This window comes from Vulpes vulpes, chromosome 14 (assembly GCF_048418805.1).
Source record: "Vulpes vulpes isolate BD-2025 chromosome 14, VulVul3, whole genome shotgun sequence".
Taxonomy (NCBI): domain Eukaryota; kingdom Metazoa; phylum Chordata; class Mammalia; order Carnivora; family Canidae; genus Vulpes; species Vulpes vulpes.
Window position 1 is genome coordinate 122,863,264 of NC_132793.1, and position 23,063 is coordinate 122,886,326.

At 38.2% G+C, this 23,063-nt stretch overlaps 1 protein-coding gene across 3 annotated transcripts in view; it reads right to left on the reverse strand.

The window, feature by feature from the left end:
• NWD2 (NACHT and WD repeat domain containing 2) overlaps nt 1–23,063 on the reverse strand; it is a 174,063-nt gene that overhangs the window by 79,524 nt on the left and 71,476 nt on the right. For 2 of the 3 annotated variants that reach the window (XR_011997212.1, XM_072737906.1), the window contains exon 3: nt 9,723–9,839. Coding sequence is in view for 1 of the 3 variants with exons in the window: in XM_072737906.1 (XP_072594007.1) it covers nt 9,723–9,839 (117 nt within the window). In the remaining 2 variants the exon portion in view is untranslated. The remainder of the gene's footprint in view (nt 1–9,722; nt 9,840–23,063) is intronic. The other variant, XM_072737907.1, reaches the window with a different exon arrangement.

The following is a 23,063-nucleotide window of genomic DNA, read 5'->3' on the forward strand; positions in this document are numbered from 1 at the left end:
GTAAAGTAAATTGAAAGCTTTCTGGAAAGGATTCATGGTTCTAGGTGCCACTAAGAATATTTGTGATTCATGGAAAAATGAAATATAAGTGTATATATAAATAAAAGAACACTAATAGGAATTTGGAAGAAGTGATTCCAATCCTCATGGATGACTTTGAGAGGTTCAAGACTTCAGTGGAGGAAGTCACTAAAGATGTGGTAGAAAGAGCAAGAAATACAGAGTTAGAGCCTGAAGAAGATAGAACTGAAGTGCTTTAAGGCCATGATAAAATTTGAACAGATGACAAGTTGCTTCTTATCGATGGGCAAAAAAGGTAGTTTCCTGAGATGGAATCTTCTGGTGAAGATTCTGTGAAGATTACTGAAATGACAACAAAAAGTTTAGAATAGGGCATAAAGTAAGTTGGTGAAGCACTGGCAGGGTTTGAGAGGATTAACTCCATTTTTTTTTTTAAAGATTTTATGTATTCATGAAAGACAGACAAAGAGAGAGAGAGAGAGAGAGGCAGAGACACAGGCAGAGGGAGAAGCAGGCTCCATGCAGGGAGCCCGATGTAGGACTCGATACCGGGACTCCAGGATCATTCCCTGAGCCGAAGGCAGACGCTCAACTGCTGAGCCACCTCGGCTGACCAAATATATTGCTTTGTATGAAGGAATACTTTGGTAAATGAATATATTTTTTAAAAAAAAAAATCAGTTTTACTTTAGCTCCAATTTTCAACAAGTTGTACTGGTGTAGAATGCTATCAAACAGCACCAGCAAAAAGATTATGACTTGGTGAAAGCTCAGATTTTGGTTAGCATTTTTTAGCAATAAAATTTTTTTTAAGTTAATACATTGTGGGTTTTTTTAGATTGAATGCCATTATTAATAGATCACAATAAGAAGCTTTTGCACAGCAAAAGAAACAGTCAACAAAACTCAAAGACAACCTACAGAATGGGAGAAGATATTTGCAAATGACGTATCAGATAAAGGACTAGTTTCCAAGATCTATAAAGAACTTATTAAACTCAACACCAAAGAAAGAAACAATCCAATCATGAAATGGGCAAAAGACATGAAGAGAAATCTCACAGAGGAAGACATAGACATGGCCAACATGCACATGAGAAAATGCTCTGCATCACTTGCCATCAGGGAAATACAAATCAAAACCACAATGAGATACCACCTCACCCCGTGAGAATGGGGAAAATTAACAAGGCAGGAAACCCCAAATGTTGGAGAGGATGTGGAGAAAGGGGAACCCTCCTGCACTGTTGGTGGGAATGTGAACTGGTGTAGCCACTCTGGAAAACTGTGTGGAGGGTCCTCAAAGAGTTGGTTATAAATATAGGAATATTATAGCTTTTGTTTTTTCTGAGTGAGTGAGAATATGAGTGTGGGGGGAGGGGCAGAGGAAGAGGAAGAGAGAACTGACATGGAGCCTGATGTGGGGCTTAATTCCACAACCCTGACATCATGATCTGAGCTGAAATCAAGAGTTAGATGCCTCACTGACTTAGCCACCCAGGCACCCCTACTATATCTTTTCAATGAGTTGAACTTTTTATCATTATGAAATGTCCCTTTATCTTCTTAGCTTAAAGCTTACTGTGTGGCATTGATAAAACTTTCTTTTGGTTAGTGCACAGCACATATTTGAATTGTATTTTATTTGGAGTGTTTAGTCTGTTTACATTTAATGAAATAGTTGGGTTGAAGGCTATCATCTTTCTGTTTATTGTACCCATTCTTTATTCTTCTTTTCCAGTCTTCTTTTAAAGGAGTTATTCTATTGATTTCCTTACATGGAATTTGTATATCATTTTGCAGCCTTGTGTAGCGGTTCTTGTACATATAGGTAAAATATTCATCCTTGACTTATTACAAATCAACTTTCATTTTTACTTTTATCACTTCCCAAATAATGCAAGACCACCTTCAAAAGTGGTTAGACTACATTTGTCCCTTTTGCCCTTTGAGCAAAAATTTTGGTCTTACCTCTCCTTCCTTGTAAGTTGCAGTCTCTACACAGCATTATTACTGTTGCTTAACACTCAATAGCCTTTCACCTTATCCTTTTCAGTGCTCTTGATTTCTTCTTATGTATTCAATTTTCTCTCTGTGGTCATTTTCTCTAAGGCTTTTGAAACCATCTTCTAGTTTTTCTTCAAGTGTGGATGAGCTGATGACAAAGTCTTTCTGTTTTTGTCTGGAAACATCTTTGTTTCAGTTTTGCTTTTGCAGGATACTTCCACTAGGTAGACCAATCTAACTCGGCTGTTTTTTTTTTTTTTTTTTAGTTTTAGCTCCTTAAAGATGTCATTTAATTGTCTTTTGACAATTCTCTGATGGGCTTTAAGGTTTTTTTTTTTTTTTTTTTTTTTTTTTTTTTTTTTTTTTGCTTTTAAGTAGCTTACTGCAAAGTGCTCAGGTGCAATTGTTTTGCTTGGGGTTTACTGACTCCTTGAACCTGTGCGAGTTGATGTCTTCAAATAGTTTTTGGAAAATTCTCACTTGTTATTTCTTTCATGTCCTGTTTCTTTTTCTGGAACTCCAATTATACTTATGTGAGATGATTTGTGCCTCACCTATTGCTTCTACTTCATTCTGTCTTCTCTACTCTTTAAAGAAAATCTGTGCTTCAATTTGGATTTTTTATTTTTATTTTACTTATTTGAGAGCGAGCGAGCAAGAGAGAACACAAGTAGGGTGGAGGGCCAGAGGCAGAGGGAGGGAGAAGTACACTCCTTGCTGAGCAGGGAGCCAGACATGGGGCTTGATGCCAGGACCCTGAGATCATGACCTGGGCTGAAGGCAGATGCTTAATTGACTGAGCCATTGCAGGCACCCCCAATTTGGATATTTTTTTTATTGACATCCCTTTGGGTTCGCTAATCTAGTCATCTACTGTATTGAGTCTACTATTAAGCCTATCAATTAAGTTTTAACTTTCAGATACTGTATATTTTAATTCTAAAATATCCATCTGATTCTTTTGTATTTTTATAGATTCCATTTCTTTGTTGAAATTATCAATCTTCTCATTTATTTTACCTATCTTTTTCTCTATTTTCATTAATATTTCAAATAGTTATTTAAGAGCTTTTCCCTGCCAACTCTATCATCTTGGTCATCTTGTTTTGTTGATCATTTCCTTTGCTGTACAAAACCTTTTTATTTTGGTATAGTACCAACAGTTTATTTTTTATTTTGTTTTCCTTGCCTGAGGGGACATATCTAGAAAAAATGTTGCTAAGTTTGATGTCCAAAAGATTACTGCGTATGTTTCTTCTAGGAGTTTTAGGGTTTCAGGCCTCACTGTAGGTCTTTAATCCATTTTGATGTTTTTGTGTATGGTGTAAAGAAGACTGTTCAGTTTTCCAGGCACCATTTGTTGAAGAGACCATCATTTCCCCATTGTATATTCTTGGCTCCTTTGTCATAGATTAATTGACTATATAAGTGTGGTTTATTTTTGGGTTCTCTATTCCATTTATCTATGTGTCTATTTTTGTCTGGGCATTGTATTTTTAAGAACTGATATTTATAGATCCCTCTTCTTATGTTAGACTGGCAAGGTAAAAGGCTAATGAATTAGTTTCATCAGTATTTGAATTGGGTAACACCTAGGTTGTAGTTTTAGTTGAATTAAAATGTGTCAGTGGCACAGTTTGAATAATCATGTTAGGTTTTAGTGGACTCTGTCTCCTAAACACCAAGAGATTGTGGAAGAAGACTTCCCACTGCTTTTCCATCCTACCTACCCACTGATCAGCACGTGTCTCATGGAGAAGACTGCTGAGACTTTGGGGCTCCTCCGTGTATAAAACCAGCTCACCAAGAAAGGGCTTTTCTCTCCGGAAATTAGCTTGCCTAATCATCTATGTCTTCATAGCTCTATTACCTCTCTATAAATAGAATGTTTATAGTTTTTTAAGTTGTTGAAATTCTACTCAGAAGCATAAGTCCTTTGGATTACAGTTTTCAAAGAACATTTTTTCTTACCAGGTTACACAAAGATTGATTGCTCTTTCACTTTCCTTTCTCTATAACTCTTTTTACCATAATTTCTTTTACCACACAAAACATATCATACCATATGAACTGTGAAACAGTGGCTTAAACATATATATAATTAGCACAAATGAATGAAAGGGCTTTCTTGGATTCTACCAAAACAATTGTCTTTTCAATAATAATTTTCAGTGTTTGCCCACTGTAACATTCCTTTGGTGATGATGAGGCAATTTACCACTGGAACCTAATTGGAACCTATTTTAGAGCTACTGAGTTAGTTGATTTCAAATGGACAAGCTTAATTTTATAGAGTCTTAAGGTTTTAGATGAATTTTTATTTAATGTTTTAAAGAAAGGACTTAAAAAACTTAGATTAATTTTAATGATTTTCCAGTTCAAATCAATGACTGTTTTTCTATTTTTAATACATTTTGGTTAGTAAACCAACACATACAAGTATGAGAACTAAATCATATAAAAACCCTAATATTTTATTAAAGTACACACCAAGACTAAGCACTTGTATTATTTTTTCATGTTTAATTTAGTATACCTAAAATGGTAAATCAATCATCTGCTGGAATGTGGATATTTTTCGAAGCTAAACTGTCATAAGAACACATTTTGTCAAATTCAATAATTTCTGAACTCTCACTGTACAGTTTTCCCTAACTGAAAATCACTTCAACCAAACTGAATTTGAACCATTAAGGCAGCATAATTTAATTTTGAAGGCAAGTGGGGACACAGGTGATAAAGAACTGATCTTTATGCTTTAGGTTTCATTCAATAGTGTCCCTCAGGGATGTACAAATATGGAAGTGTTTCATTTTTACCAGTAACAGCTATGGACCTTGCTTTGTTTCATCTTAACTTCCCTGCTTAGTGGTAAAAGTTAAAAAATTTCTCAATAATGGATAGATTTCTCAGTCCAACTCTTTCTGTTTTCATATTTCTGGCTTGAAATTTAGCTCAGTTGAAAATGTCTCTGAGCTCCCTTCTTCCCACTTTGTGCATCGTCTACAGTGCAGCTGCCAGGAGCTGCCTGTGGCAGGCAAGAGTGTGTCCTGCTCTCTGTTCTCTGTCTGGACCATCTGGACCACTGATGATGTGAATGCAGGGGTGAGGGATGGAAGTCTGGTTTGGCGTCCCCTTACACTCAGGTAAGAATGATGGCAGTAGTCCCATTCTTTTGGTCTCAGCTGCTTCTCTATCCAATGCTAACAAATTATGTCTGTGTATATATGGTATCCTAAAGAAGATGCTGTATGGGCTGTGGTTTCCTGAGACTTCTAGGAGTTGACAAAGCATACCACAGGCAGCATTCTCTTTGTCCCGACATTAAGAGATAGGGAATGACCCTTTGAATGTGAAGTTCTGGAATCTCCTCTTACCTGGTATCTCCTCTTACCTTCCAGTAGCACCCAGAACTCCCTGAACTGGCTCCCCGCATGGGCCTGGGGTGACCCCCCTCGGGTAGTCTGCCAGTGCCTTTCCTCCAGTAAATCTTTACATCATCCACTCTGGAGTGGGGCAATGTAGTGAGATGCTGTTTGCATCCCCCACGGCCCCTACATACTTGGGGGACAGCTCCCCTAATTCTATAAGGAAGCTTTTCAAACTCCCAGTTCTTCAAGCCAGGAGAGCGGCTGCTTTATACCAACTTGGGCCAAAAGACAGGACTTCACCTAAGGTCCAGGGTTAATGCTCAGATATCACAAGCAATTCTTTTTGGGTTCTTCAAATTGGAAGGATGATAAGAAAACCCTCTCCATAAACACACATCATGAAGAGGGACGGGGATGAGAGAACTCTGCTCTCTTCAAAAGACAATATTCCTCTCCCACTTCATAAGGAATTTTCATGGATTAAGTGGATAGGACAGGTTGATGGGGAAGATTCTGTTAACCTTTCCATACTTTGGTGGGGAGGGACTGAGGCAGTTCTCTGCTATAATGACTCTGTACTCAACTGTAAGCTGTCTTCTTGTTAAGGGCAGTCCTGGTCAAAATCCTTCCTTGGGTGCAGATGAAGGTCTAAATAAATTCCAGCAAATTCCTATCTAGCAAATGAATATACACTCCATATTTTACAATGTTTGTAAAGAATATACTCAAAACCCCTTTAATATTTGACTTTAATATCTGATGGTGTGAATCAAGTCTTAGTGTTTTCTATATGTGGACTATCATCATCAATTTCAAAGGGAAAATATCCAATATCACAGAAATGTCCATTATGAGTAAAAACATTTTATTCTCATTTTAAAATAATTTAAATCACAACATACTAATAACTAATGGTTGTGTAGCCCTTTATAAAGAACTCATATCACATCTGGCTCCTATAAACCTCTGATATTCATTCAACATTTACTTATATTATTTCCCCATTTTATGGAGGTGATAATTAAAGCATGGTGAGGCTAGTTAACCTCCCTGTCAGAACCAGGGCTCCAATTCAGGTTGTGAAATAAAACTTCTTGGTTTTTCCTCACTGTGGGTGCCTTACCTACAAGAAAATGATGTTTGTTTTCTCAGTATGACCTGTCTCCTGAGTTAATTCTCTGAGGGTGGAACTGGACCTGCGTATAGGCACCTTACTCCATTCTATCCTTGGGATCAAAGACCAGTGCACAGACAGCTGTATGAGACAGCAATCCTGGATGGGTGGGCACAGCCCGTGTGATGCCAGGGCCTTGGGCCATATCCCAAAGCACAACTTGTAGGAAAGGAAGTTGGAAAGAGCCAAGCACATGTAACATTTAAATCCAAGTTCCCTCTGGGCCTCAGTTCTCTGGGTACTTAATTCATTTGTACCTAATGTAGAGTTAATACTTGTAAAGCCTTTGAAAATACAAAAACTTTCATTCAGCAGTAGTGAATTTCCTTGCCAAAAACGTTAGCATTAGGGAAAATAATATGCCATGCTTTGCATCCACAGGGGTCATCACAACTTCTAGAAGTACCACAATGGAGCACCGGGCGAGGAAAGTGGAACTCAGAAGGGACACCTAGACACCTGCTGCTGCCATAGTTACAAGCAAAAAGGCTGGAAAAGAGGTACCATTTCCCATAAGCTGTGAGGTAAGTCTTGCCTGATTTAGGATCACTGGGGTGAAGAATCCTAGCTGTCTCCACAGAAGACATGGTTGCCCTGGGTTTCACATGTTTTAGGGAGCAGGAGGAGGGATAAATCATTTGTTTACACTTAGTGAGGTTGTCCCTGATGTTCTAGTACTTAACCTTTACTCTCAGAATCTGCTGAAATCTTCAGTCTTTACTCACTCCCTTACCAATACATTTTAGAATTAATGGCTATGACTCATTTTTGTTAGTTTCAGTAGGACATGCCCCAGGGGGATAAAATGAGGGAGAATGTCTCTCCCATTCCTGAATTTTTGAGGCTGGATCAGGATAGAGCTGTGGAGAGCATTACAACTGTGACTCCCCAGGCCACACCTCCCAAATGTGGCTTTCCAAGCATCAGGGAACCCGGTCTCACTTCTCTTCCACAGTCTGAATCTCTTCTGCTACCCCTCTACCAGACTGCTTTGTATTCTCTCCTTTGATGACAACTTTCTTGGTGATGCATCCATTACAATTTGGGCCAGGTGATTTCATCTTTAGATAGCTGTTACCTGTCATCACTGTTATCCTTCAAAACTAATACTTACTGTGGACTGTGGAGGTGAGACTCTGCAAAAGTGCTCTGGAGTTTTATTTCATCTTCAAAATGACCCCAGGAGCTAGATGACTATCATCATCATCTTTAGTTCACAGATCAAGAGACTGAGACTTAGGGTAATAAAGAAACTCCTCCACTGTCACGCAGCTATGAAATGTCAGAACCCAGGGATCTGTGATCTCAAAAGCAGTGAATGCTGTATCTTCCAATTTCTTCACCTAGTGCTGAGCCTGTCTCCATGTACTTTCCATCTGTTGGGCCCTGTTCTGTCCTCTGAAGATCCACATAAAAAGTCTTAATTCCCCTGCCATAGAACCTCAGATATCTAACATGGCTTTCAGGACTTTCTGTTCTGTACAGACCCTAGGACACAGTTTTTACATGCCCATTCTTCAATCCTCCAAGCCATGTGTTTTTTTTGGGCTTCCAACCTTATTAGCATTCTAAGGAGGCTCCATGTCCTGCCCTCTAACCTATACCTGGCAGCCATGGTAGGCCTTAAAATACATCAGATCACTTCAGTCCTCTGCTCAAAACACTCTGGCTTCTCAGGTCATTGAAATCAAAATCTACGGCCTCTTCACCCCTCTTGCTCCTACTGTTCCCTGTACATGCCAACCATGGTCCCAACTCCTCTCTCTGGAATGTTCTGATCTGGAAATCTACCTGGTCCTTTCTTATCCCTCTTCTTAGCTCCCCTCATGGATATTCCTTACCTTATCAGTAAGGCCTTCTCCAACTACTCTATTGAAAATAACAACTCTCTCTCCTCATGGGTGTTCCCTCTTCTCCCTCTTTTTTGTATTCTTTTCCATGGTACTTGTGACTTTGCTTATTTCCTTCATTTTTGCCTGCCCTCTCCCTTTGACCCTACTGAAGAATGCGAACAAGCTCTAAAGGGCAGGGGTTTTATCTTCTTAATTCAAATCTAAGGTTAAGTCCTAAGTGGCACACAAAATAACCATTTCGTATGGGTCAACCTACCATAACCCCAGCACTAAGTGCAATTCCTGGCACAGCAGCATTTAATAAGTAGTTGGCAAATAAGTGAATAATTCATATACTGATACTAAAAATGTTACAGAGCTTTTATGCACTTTATTATCCTCAGTAAGAACTTCCCTATCAACTGGTCAGATTTCTGATAGCATCTGTCTTCCTAATCCTAGGTGGAGCTGAATATAAATAGATACACAAATAAATATGAAAAACTCTTGTTGCTACATTAAGCCAACTTAGCTTTTAATGGTATGATAATTTCTTCGAAGCATTCACTAGTAATTTTAACACTCATCTATCAGCCTCAGAACATCCTGTGTTGAGAGGAGCAACTTCCTTATCCATTGCTAGAATCTTTTTGGATTCAGGGTAAGGTTCTTTCTTAAGCTAAATTAAGGCAGTGATGTTACACAATCACCTGCTATAGAATGACCTACTTTTCTTACTATCACTGCGTTTACATAGAAAAGTGGATATTCTTTCAAAAACAATGTTTCACTTGAAAAATTTGTTAATTTGTAGCTTTTAATGAACACCTAGCTGAAAATCACTCCAAAGATACATTTTTTTTCTTCCTTTTCTATTGGTGGACTTGACCTCATATATTGGTTTACTTTAACCATGTTTCAGTCAGTGTGTTACAAAATTGCCAAAATCCCTAGCGTCAAGACATGGATACACTATGATGGAACATGTTACACAGGGTAGGGACTCTATGCTGACACGGTCATCCTTCCTGCAGATCACAAGGTGTTGCGGCAATGGTTGTCAAACCCCAGTCATCCCTTCGATTACCACTTCAAATTATTCACCGTTAATTTGCAGTGCTTCTTATGGAAAGCTGAAGGTTTTGTTCTCACACATTGAGGGCAAGGAGACAGTTGAAAGGTTTTAAATAGACACAGAAAAGCCAGTAGTTTTTCCTCATTCAAAATAATTAAAAGTCCCTTAAAAAATCACAAATCAACAACAATTCTCACAGTCATCTACAATTTCATATAAAGCATTAGTTTTTTTATACCCACAACAAAACATGGACCTGCAGAAGTTTTCAAACAATCCTCCAGCAGCTTCATGCGAGTCTTCTGGAGCTCTGGGCTGTCCCATTCATCTTCATCAATGCCCCAGTAGAGATCTATGACCTGGGAACCAACAGATGAGGCAGCGTTAATTTATCTGCAGGAAAACTTCATTTACCTGTGGGCTTTATTCTTTTTTACAATGTTAAGCTGATGTGACTTTTAACTTTTCTCTTTGCAACATGTTTTCCCTTGAGAGGGAAAATTATGTTTAAGATCTCTTCAAATCTATTTTTTTTTTATCCCATGATAGGCTAGGGATGAACATTATAATTTCTTTTGTTCCTTATTATACTGTTGACATGGCCCCAGAGAAAATGAAATGTTAAATGTCAGAGGCTTTGCAGGGCAGGCTTTCATTACATTGAAACGGTAACAGGATTTCAAAAAAAAAGTGTTTGGAAGCACCTGGGATATGGTTATCACATTATTTGAGACAAAAAGTGTATGATATTACTGTGTATCTTAATATGAGGTGGGAAAATGACAACAGCCATTAACATATACCGACCTAACGGGAAACATGGAACTTTCTTGCAAAAAATTTAAAACCTAAAACAATCTTGTTATGATGCTTTATCCCACGGGGATTTTGTTTATGTCTCTTTCATCTGAAAGCAGTTTGGCTTTCATCAATATATGCCTGAAAACCATGTATTGGAAACAATGAAAGGTGGTATGCTTTAATGAGAAGTGAGGATAATAGGATCTTCTATCTCCTTACTTCAAAGACTATGAGGGAAGATTCTGAGAGTCTGTAAAGACATTTAGAAGCACACTCTTTGAAAAATCTGCTGTGAAGAGCAATGTGTGTTTCATTCCCTTTACTCAAGGCTGTTCTGCATAAGGTAAATGTTTCCGATTATAGCTTTGAAGATTTCCTTTGTTTCCCACAAGCAGAAAAAGAACCTCTCCCTACTGGCTGTTTGGCATTCAGTGAGATGCAAGCACAGAGCATGCGTCCAGTAATTGTGCCCCAAGCAGATCTCAGGGACTTTGTTTACTTCTCATCTCTTGGCCATGGCCCTGCAGGGGTGTGTTTGTATCAGATCTCTGTCAATCTGAGTTTGAATTTTTAGATGGCTGATAAAGATAGAAGTCTCATCTCCCAATATATCCCCTCTGCCTCTCTTCTCCACACTTCTACCCTGGAAGAAGCGGTCACTTTTCTATTTGTAGGATTCCAGCTGTTTGTTCATTACATCCTAGATTAAATTCATAGGTGATCAGGATGGTTTGAAAGTTATTTAGCTAAATTTAGGGGGGCAGATGAAATGAGGACCCCTACCATTCCACCATCCTGCCTCCCTCAAGATCTAAGTTATATAATAAATGAAACTATCACATATTTTTTTTTTTTGGGGGGGAAGTTCTTCCCTTTGATCTACCTTATAAAGTTTAATCACAATATCAAGGAACAGACCACCTGAGATGATAACTTCAGTGTCCCAAATGAAAGCCTGTAGCTGTGGCTATTTAAAATTAAATAGAAATTAAAATTAATCCAAATACTCCATAGCCACATGTGGCTGCTCACTCTCATGTTGGAAAGCACAGATACAGACCACTTCACCATCACAGAAACTTTAATTTGATAAAACTGTAAATTACTGAGATTATTAGAACAAGACATTTTTGGTCATCTACTAATAAATTGCCAAAAACACAAACCTGCAATGTGAGTGCTAACTCTTAGCGGTGCCATGCATGGACTGACAATCATTCACAGAGCCTATTGTCCATCCTTTTGGCTGACACTGTTTGAACATATCTAAAGACATACCTGAGGAAAGGTCTGATTCAGAACCAATGAAGAGAAACAAATGGTAAATATAAAGGCTAATATAACAAGAGCTATAAATATATACCAGCTCTTCTTTCCTCTTTAAATTACCTAAAATTATATAAAATAATTATAACAATATAATTAGATTCAAAACATATATAGAGGTTATATATATAGCAATAGCACAAAAAGGGCAGAGAGCTCTAAAGGAGTAATCCTTCTATAGCTCACTAGAATTAAGTTGGTATAAATTATAAGTAGATTCTAATACGATGTGTCTTAAGATAACTATGAAGCAATAACTCAAATATAGTGAAAAAGTATTAAAGGAATTAACATAAAGCAAAAAAGTAAAAGAAATAGAGGAACACAAAAGATATAGGAGAGAAAAGAAGTCAAATAACAGATATAATCCAAACTATATTAAGTGTGAATGTATCAATCCAATCAGTGGCATAGATTGTCAGACTAGATCAAAAACAAGATCCAGCTATATGCAGTCTATAGGCAAGACACTTTTTTTTAAATTAATTTTTATTGGTGAAGACACTTTGGATTCAAAAGGATGGAAAAGATATATATCATGCAAGCAGTAACCATAAGAAAGCTCACATGACTACTGATCTCAGACAAGAGATTTTAAAACAAAATGTAACTAGAGATAAAGAGGGACATTTTATAATGATAAAAGAGTCAATCCATCAGGAAGATATAACAATTATAAATGTAATACAACTAATAGCTGAAAAATATATTAAGTACAACAGACAGAAGTGAAGGGAAAAACAGACAATTCAACTATAATAGTTGGAGCCTTAAATATTTCACATTCAATAAAGAGAAGAATGAATAGGAAGGTCAATTAAAAAGTAGAAGACTGGAACAATATTATAAACTAACTAGATATAATATTTATAGAGGAGTCTACCAACAATAGTATATACATTCTTAAGTAAACATAAAACCTTGGCCAGGAGAGGACATTTATTAGATCATAAAACAACCCTCAGTAAACTAAGATGGATTTAAATGATATAAAGTATGTTCTCTGAACATAAGGCAATGACATTAAAAATCAGCATTACAGAAATTCGGGAAATTCATAAATATATGGAAATCAATATTCTCCTAACCAAGGAGTCAAAGAAGAAATCACAAGGGAAATTAAAAAAATACTTTGAGACAAAGACACAAGATACCAAAACTTACAGGATGCAGTTACAATAGTACTTAAAATACTTTGATACAAAGACACAAGATACCAAAACTTACAGGATGCAGTTACAATAGTACTTAAATTTTAGCTATAACACCTATATTAAAAAGATCTCAAACCAATAATCTACCTTAAAACAACAGAGGTTGAGGAAGACAAAAGGAAATGAAAAAAAAAAAAACATTCCATGGTCATGAATTGGAAGAATAAATATTGTTAAAATGTCTAGTTATACAAAACAATCAATAAATTCAGTGCAATCCCTGTCAAAATACCATCAACTTTTTTCACAGAGGTGGAATAAATAATCCTATGGAATCAGAAAAGATCCCAAATATGAGAGGAATTTTGAAGAAGAAAACCAAAGCCAGTGGCATTACAAGTCTTACAATGTCAGACTTCCAACTATATTACAAAGCTGTAATCATCAGAAAAGTATGGTACTAGCATAAAAACAGACATCTATATCAATGGAACAGAATAGAGAACCCAGAAATGGACCCTCAACTCTGTGGTCAATTATTTTTCGACAAAGCAGGAAAGAATACCCAGGAGAAAAAAGGTCTCTTCAACAAATGATGTTGGGAAAATTGGACAGTCACATGTAGAAGAATGAAACTGGACCATTTTCTTATACTATACACAAAGATAAACTCAAAATGGATGAAAGACTTAAATGTGAGACAGAAATCGATCAAAATCCTAGAGGAGAACACAGACAGAAACTTCTTGCTAGACATGACTCCAAAGGCAAGGGAGTCCAAAAGCAAAAATGACCTATTGAGACTTCATCAAGATAAAAAGCTTTTGCACAGCAAAAGACATAGTCAACAAAACTAAAAGGCAACCAATGGAGTAGAAGATAATTTGCAAATGACATATCAGATAATTGCAAATGACATATCAGATAAAAGGCTAGCATCCAAGATCTATAAAGAACTTAAACTCAACACCCAAAAACCAAATAATCCAGTCAAGAAATGGGCAGAAGACATGAACAGACATTTCTCTGAAGAAGTCATACAAATGGCCAAGACACATGAAAAAATGCTCCACATAACTCGGCATCAGGGAAATACAAATCAAAACCACAATGAGATAGTACCTTACATCAGTCAGAATGGCTAAAATTAACAAGTCAGGAAACAACAAATGTTGGCAAGGATGTGGAGAAAGGGGAACTCTCTTACTGTTGGTGGGGATGCAAATTGGTGCAGCCACTCTGGAAAAGCAGTATGGAGGTTCCTCAAGAAATTAAAAATAGAGCTACCTACCCTAAGACCCAGCGATTGCACTACTAGGTATCTACCCCAAAGATATAAATGTAGTGACCTGAAGGGGCACCTATGCCCCAACATTCATAGCAGCAATGTCCATAATAGCCAGACTGGAAAGAGCCGAGATGTCCATCAACAGAGGAATGGATAAAGAGAATGTGAGATACACACACACACACACACACACACACACACACACACACACACAGGAATACTTATTATTGAGCCATCAGAAAGGATGAAATCTTACCATTTACACTGATGTTGATAGAACTGGAGGGTATTATGCTGAGCAAAATAAGTCAATTAGAGAAAGAGACAATTATCATATGGTTTCACTCATATGAAGAATATAAGAAACAGCAGAAAGAATCATAGGGGAAAGGAGGGAAACAGAATGGGAAGAAATCAGAGGGAAACAAAACATGAGACTATTTACTATGGGAAAGGCTTGCTAGAGGGGAGGCAGGATAGAGTAACTGGGTGATGGATACATTGGAGGGCATGTGATGTGATGAGCACTGTGTGTTATATGCAACTGATGAACTACTGAACTCTACATCTGAAGCTAATGATGTTCTATATGTTGGCTAATTAATTTTAAATAAAAAGACAATAAGAAAGAAGAGCAAGCCAAGGCTAGCCGAAGGAAACAATAGATAACGGACATTACTGAACAGAGAAACCAATGGTAAAAAATAGTGAAAGGGATTAGAGGGGAAAGGAGAGAAAATGAGTGGTAAATATCAGAGAGGGAGACAAAACATGAGAGACTCCTGACTCTGGGAAACGAACAAGGGGTAGTGGAAGGGGAGGTGGGTGGGAGGATGGGGTGAATGGGTGACGGGCACTGAGTGGGGCACTTGACGGGATGAGTACTGGGTGTTATATGTTGGCAAATTGAACTCCAATAAAAAAAATATACAAAAGCATCCCCCAGAAGTTAAAAAAAAGGACAAAAATCAATGAAACCAAGTTGGTTATTTGAAGAGAAGAAAATGGACATAACTTTAGCTGTATTAAAAAAAATGAGAAGGGACCCCTGAGTAGCTCAGCAGTTGAGTGTCTGCCTTCAGCTCAGGTTGTGATCCCAGAGTCCAGGATCAAATCCCACATTGGGCTCCTTGCGGGGAGCCTGCTTCTCCCTCTGCCTATGTCTCTGCCTCTCTCTCTCTCTGTGTCTCTCATGAGTAAATAAATAAAATCTTTAAAAAAATGAGAAGACTCAAATTACCAAAATCATAAGTGAAAGAGAGGCCATTACTACTGATGTGGCAGGAATAAGGGATTATTAGAGAATACTATGAACAACTATATGCCAATAAATTAGATTACTTAAGTTGAAATGGACAAATATCTAAAGAGAGACAAGTCACAAAAATAGACTCAAGACAAAGCCAAAAATGTCAACAGAAATGTGGAAAGAGATTAAATAGTGATTTAAAAGAAAAGCATGGGTCCAGATGGAGGCACTGGTGAATTCCACCAACTCTTCACAGTCTTCCAAAAATTAGGAGAGAATACTTCCCAACTAACTCTACGAGACCAGTATGATCCTAGTACCAATGGCAGACAAAAATATAAGGAAATTACAGAGCAATAGCTCATGAATATAAAACAAAAGGGGAGGATACTAGAACACTCAAGTGTATTCAGGAATACTTGAACACCTAATCCGGCAGCATATAAAACATATTATACAACACAACCAGGTAGTATTTATCCCAGGAATGCAAGGTTGGCCTAGCATCAGAAAATTAACTAATGTAATGCACTATGTATCAATAGAATAAGGGCAAAAGCAAAATGGTAAATCTTAAAGGAGATAGAAAAAACATTCAAGAACCTTTTATGATGAAAACACAAACCAAGAATAGAAATTAATTTCCTCAACCTGAATAAAGGGCATACCTGAAAAAACTATATCTAACAGAATACTTAATAAAAAATGAAAGCTTTTCCCTTAAGATTAAGGAACAAGAAGAGGCTATTCATTCTCACCACTTCTATTCAACACTGTACTGGAGTTCCAGCTGGGGAAATTGGGCAAGAAAAAGAAACAAAATGCATCCAGATAGTAAAGGAAGAAGTAGATCTATCTTTATTCATAGATGATACAATCTTATATATTAAAAATCCTGAGAAAACCACTAAAAAGGGATCCCTGAGTGGCTCAGCGGTTTAGCACCCGCCTTTGGCCCAGGGTGTGATCCTGGAGTCCCAGGATCAAGTCCCATATTGGGCTCCCTGCATGGAGCCTGCTTCTCCCTGTGTCTCTGCCTCTCTCTCTCTCTCTCTCTCTCTCTCTGTGTGTGTGTGTCTCTCATGAATAAATAAATAAAATCTTAAAAAAAAAGAAAACCACTAAAAAATGTTGGAACTAGGGGTACCCAGGTGGTTCAGTCTGTCAAGCATCTGACTCTGGGTTTTGGCTCAGGTGATCATCTCAGGGTTGTGAAACTGAGCTCTGTGTTGGGCTCCATGCCCAGCATGGGGTCTTCTTGGGATTCTTTCCCTCTTCCTCTTCCCTCCACCTCTGTCACTCTTCCCCAACACCCTCCATGACCCTGCTGCATGTGTGCTCTCATTCTCTCTAAAATAAATAAAGTCTTAAAATGTTGGAACTAATAATGAGTTGAGCGCAAAGTTGTAGGATACAAGATCAATATACAAAAAACAAATATACTTATGCACACTAGGAATGAACAATTCAATTTAAAAGACCATCAACAAGAATAAAAAGCTTAAGAACAGATTAAGCAAAAGAAACGTAAAACTTATACTCTTGTAATTACAAAGCACTATTGAAAGAAATTAAAGATAACCTGAGTTAAACTGGAAGACATCCCAAGTAAATGAACTGGGAGAATCAAGATGGCAATACTACCCAAATTAATCTTTAGATTCAGTGCAGTCATTATAAAACTCCCAAGTGGCTTACTTACAGAAATTGACAAATTGATCCTAAAAGAGACCTAGGATAGCTAAAACAATCTTGTAAAAGAAGAACAAATTTGGAGGACTCTCACTTCCAGATTCAAACTCACTACAAAGGTACAATAGGTAGTATGGTACTGGCCTAAGGATATTCAATGGAGTAAAACTGAGAATCCAGAAGTAAATCCTCATACTTATGGGGAACAGATTTCAACATGGTGCCACAAGAATTCAATGAGGAATGAATTGTCTTTTCAACAAAATGGCAGGGGAACAACTGGATATCCCCATGCAAAAGAATGTAGTTAGACACCCGACCTCACGCCATTTACAAAAATTAACTTGAAACAGATTAGAGATACAAATTGAAGAGTTAAAACAATGAAACTAGTTTTATAGAAAACATAGGGGTAAATTTTTGTGAACCTGGATTTGACAATGGTTTCTTAGATATGACAGCAAAGTACAAGTAACCAAAGATAAAAAAGAGATAGATTGGACTTCCTCAAAATTGAAGTTTTGGGCTTTGCTTCAAAAGACACTATTAAGAAAGTAAAAAGAGTGCCCTATTTGATAATGGAATTGCATCTAGAATACATAAGGAACTCCTACAACTCAATAGGATGACAACCTGATTGAAAATGGACAAAGAATCTGAGTAGACATTTCTCCACGGAACATGTACAGATTGCCAATAAATATATGAAAAGATGCTGAAGGTCATTAATCATCAGGGAAATGTGAATCAACCACAAGGAGATAATACTTCATACTCACTACGATGGCTGTTGTAAACAAGATTGATAACAAGTGTTAATGAAAATGTGGAGCAATGTCATAACATTGCTGGTGGGAATATAAAATGCAGCCATTTTGGAAAAAAGCCTGGTAGTTTCTCAAATGGTTAAACAGTTGTCACATGACCGAGCAGTTCTCCTAGATAAATGAAAGCATATGTCCACATGGGAACTTGCACACGAATGTTCATAGCCACATTATTCATAATAGCTAAAGGGTGGAAACAGTTCCAATGTTCCATGTACATCAAGGGATCAATGAATAAATATAATGCAGAGTATCTATAAATGGAATATATTCAGCAATAAAAAGTAGTGAAATACTGATATTACAACATGGATGGAACATGTTGTTCATCCAGACTTGAAAATGTTGTTCTAAGTAAAAGAAGCTGGTCACAAAGGAATATGTTGTGTGATGCCATTTATGTGAAGTGTCTAGAACATGCAAATCACACACTTATATATATATATATATATTTAAAAGGTTTTATTTATTAATGAGAGACAGAGAGAGAGGCAGAGACACAGGCAGAGGGAGAAGCAGGCTCCATGCAGGGAGCCCGACGTGGGACTCGATCCCAGGACTCTGGGATCAGCCCTGAGTCGAAGGCAGACGCTCAATCACTGAGCCACCCAGGCATCCCATAAATCATACACTTTAAATGGGAGAATTCTGTGTATGTGGATTACATTGCAATGACACTTTGTACCTCTATTTAGTCTTGTGATTTTCTATAGGTCTTACATCCCCTCGTCACAGTATAATTGAGTGCAAGAACAGATGTTTAAATCAAGCACCTGGCATTTTAAGAGTAAACAATTAGATCTAACCAAATATATATGGAACAAATGACGAAGGTAAAAATCAAAACAAGGCTTTCACTTATGTTTTTAAATAGAAGCCTAAGGGTCACATGATTTATTTGCCACCAATGGAAGTCTTTTGCTATAGTGTTTGCATCTGTTATTTAAAGTCTGGCCACCCTGGCCCTCATCCAGGCCTTTCTTATTCCATGTCTCCTTCCTTTGGTCACTTTCTTTGAATGTTCTCTAGCTTCCAGCTTTCCTCCCTTAAATGATTCTTTCTCAAATGTCTTTATGGGCAGAAAATGATGAAAAAAGATAAAATCAAGCAACCATGAAGGCAGAGAGGAAATAAATTAATGAAATATCTAACTTATGCCTCACAAAACACCATTTTGGCCAAGCAAATCTGCCATATATCCGCATGATCAATAGCTGGCAAAAAGCGGGTGGAATCCAAAGTGCTCAACAAGACAAGATTTATTATATACTTACAAAAATTAAGTTTAGCTTTTAGCCTAATGTCCAGGCACTGCAGACACAGAATCTAATTTACTATTTATTGGAATACTAACTTGTTGACAGCACATTTTATGTGCCTTTACTTATTTCATCATTAGGTATAAACACTCAGAAAAGTAATTCGATTTTATCTTTTTTTTTTTTAACTTAAAACCATTGAACTTGCTTTAAAATATTCTTAGGGAGGCTAATTTATCATGATTTTCGTGTGCTGAATAAGTCTGAAAACAAAAAGCCAGCAAATAAAAGCCGTAACAAATTTTGCCACTTGAATCAGACATAGCCATTTAAATACCAAGATTACCAAACAAACAATAAAACAACCTGTAAGAAACATATAATGACCTCATGATTTACCCAGAAAAAGGTCAAATCTGAATTCATAACAGCTCTGCACTATCATTTCTTCAGAAAGAGCTTTTAAGTGTTTTCCAAAATATTTTCCTTCTCAATTTTCCCATGCTCTAATAAGACACTACCTGAATGCAAAGCAAAAATGGAACTACACAGATGACATGACAGATTTTGTTTTTGAATAAACGAAGTACTGAAATGAAGGCTGTTTCTCAAAGTTATTCCAGACGGAGGTTACAGGTCTGTTTGAAGGATTTTGTCACTGCCCTATAATTTCCTCTGCAGGAATTATCTCATTCTGTATTAAAAAAAAAAAAAAAAAACCTCTTGTCACTGTATTGTTAGGTTTGTTTTTATTAAAAATGGTATTTTCCCAGCCTACTGGTTTTTATGTAGATAAGATATAGCTTTGAAAAGACCTTTAGTGCTTTTAAAAAAAATCACACCTATTCTTAAAGGAATTCACATCTACCACCACTAAAAATATTCAAAAGAACACATAACAGGTCAGAAAGTTTTGAAGGAGGGCAACATTACTGTGCTGTGGACATAAATTTCAAGGTCAATACAGCACTCCTTTGGATTTTATTTAGTTGTGTCCTGTTACTAGAATGTTCTAGTAAACAGGGAGGAGTCTTTAACTTCAGACTAGGTTCCCCAGATACCGTTTACCAGTGGCGAGTTATGGTGTATAGGTATGTAATTCTTGCTATGTTTAGAACGACTTCCCTGAGATGCAGGGGATACAACAACAACAACCCCTCTTTAGCTCCTCATCATCCATGGGCACACTTTTACGAGAACTATAGCAAATACTGACATTAGGTCACCTTGTGATTATTATCTTGGTCATGAGACACAGGACTAAGATATACGGGAACATGACTAAGATGGGACTCTTCCGGGAAAGTCAGGTGCTAAATCAAGCCCTGGGAGGATGGGCTGGCCCAAATGGTCATTCACAATCACCAGAAAGAGGGTCCAACACTCTGATGTAGGAGGATGCTTCACCCAAAGCCTCATGAGACGATTAAATGCTCACCCATGAGGCCTCTGCATCTTGGGAGACTTAGCCTCTGGACAGCCCTAAAAATTATAACGTGATAGTAAAGAAAAATAAACCATAGATGATGGCAAGACCTCTGACTTTCTAGGCCTAATGGCCATGCAGGCAGAGAGAAGGCAGCAGGACTTGTTGGGGGCAGAGAAAGAGCCACGAGCCAGAAGCCACTGTGGGTGCATCTGTGTTGAGTATAAGCTGGAGAAGCTCATTCCAGAAACCAAGAGTAGCTGCAGGCTGCATACGGGAACCCGCTTTCTTCAGTGGCAGCACACCAACCACAAAGTATGTGCCTGAGTGAAAAACCCAAAGTTGGCTCTGTCCCCATCACTGGAATTTCAGCAACCAAGGTTTCGGAAGGCCCCCGAGTGCACCTGTGCCCGTCTTTCTACTGTGACTCCCTACGGTAGCTTCTCGCTTCTCTCCTTGCCCCTTCCTTTTTTTTTTTTCCTATTTATTTATTTATTTATTTATTTATTTATTTATTTATTTATTTATTTATTTATTTATTTATTTTTCCTTGCCCCTTCCACTCCGTTCACTATACTGAGGCAGATCTGATCACCAGAGCTGAGACTTCCTCTTCCTCTACCAGACACTACACAGAGTCACTTATGACTCCACTTAAACTTATGAAGTAGTCACATAAGTTTACGTCACTCCTTAAGCTTATAAAGTAGATTAGGAATATTTTCTCTGTCATGTAAATGAAAGAGAAAGTGACTTGTCCCAGGTCCCAGAGGTAGCAAGCAGGAGAGGTGGGATTTGACCCTGGGCTACTAACTTTATGGTGCTTCCTGAAATACACTCTATCGGCCTGAAGGCAGGATCCAGGATCTCTGACCTACTTTAGGAGACCCCCATGAACTAGTCCTTACCTAACTCCCCAACCTCATTTCATGTCATGTTCTCCCTCACTGTTCATGCTCTAGCTACATATATACTCTTCACACATGTATTTGAACAAGTGTGTAAATATATGCTGAGATGCCTGTATGTCTATACACGCATGTGTATTTACACAAATGCTTATATTTACACATCTGTACCTACCCACATACATTTTTGTGAAATGTGTAAATAAATGCAAGATGCTTTTCGGGGCAGTGACTTAAGAGCTTGGACATGGGGGCCACCCTGCCTTGGTTCAAATCCTGATGCTGCCGCTTACTGGCTGCAAGATCTCTAGCAGTGATTCACTTCTGTGTTTCTAAGTGTCCTCGTGCAATAAAGTGGAGAAGATAGAATTTACTGATGAGGCTCATGGCAATGATTAAACAAAGTAAAGCATTTAGAATAAGCGCCTGGTAGGCAGTCAGTACAACATAAAGTTCTTTCCCAAATGCCTAGGAAAAGATGTTTCTTCTGCTTAAAATTTTTTTCTAAAGATTTTATTTATTTACTCATGAGAGAGAGAGAGAGAGAGGGAGAGAGAGAGAGAGAGAGAGAGAGGCAGAAACACAGGCAGAGGGAGAAGCAGACTCCATGCAGGCAGCCCGATGTGGGACTTGATCCTGGGTCTCCAGGGTCACGCCCTGGGACAAAGGCAGGCGCTAAACTGCCGAGCCACCCAGGGTCCCTGAAATTTTCTTTTCAACGTGGGCATCTCCTTCCATCCATCCTTCAGAATTCAGCCTGGACATCAGTTCGTATGCCTCGAGCAGCATGCCCAGAGCACCCCACGTTTCCACTGTAGCCAGTGGCACCCTGCTCATCACTGCTCATGACTCCAGGAAGGCAGGTATGAGATTGGCTTTCAATACAAGGGTATCCACTGTCCCCACAACTCCGCCTAGTGCAGAGCAGAGGCTCAGTAAATGTCTGTCAATAAATAAATGAGGCCCAGGGGACCAATCACCAAAATCTAGCCCTGGGGATTTGGGGGTAGACAATAGTGAGGAAATCGGGACTTAACTTTTTAAAAAATATTTCATCTATTTATTCATGAGAGACATGCACAGAGAGAGGAAGAGACACAGGCAGAGGGAGAGACAGGCTTCATGCAGGGAGCCCAATGTGGGACTTGATCTCGGGACTCCAGGATCACATGCTGGGCCGAAGGCAGGCACTAAACCCCTGACCCACCCAGGCATCCCTGGACTTGAAGGTTAAAGGCACAGGAGACTGTTCTTTGGAGAAGAGGGACTTCTTAGATAGAACAGACCTGCCAAGACAGAAATGTTGATGGCCTGTCCATACAGAGATGATGGGGTCACAGGATCATCACTGTGGAAGCCAATGAAAAGCCAAGACCAAGCCCAAGAAACACTTGGTTTTACAGATAGAAAACTGAGCTGAAGACACTTTTTCAACAGTTTATAACTAATTACTGACAAAGAAGATCTCTTAAATGAGTGATCTTTTTACTGTGCAGTCTTGTTAAAGGTCTCCTCTCCCTGCTACAAGAAATAAAAAATGAGGGGTTCCTGAGTAGCTCAGTGGTTGAACATCTGCCTTTGGCTCAGGTTGTGATCCCAGGGTCCTGGGATCAAGTCCCACATGGGGCTCCCTGCATGGAGCCTGCTTCCCTC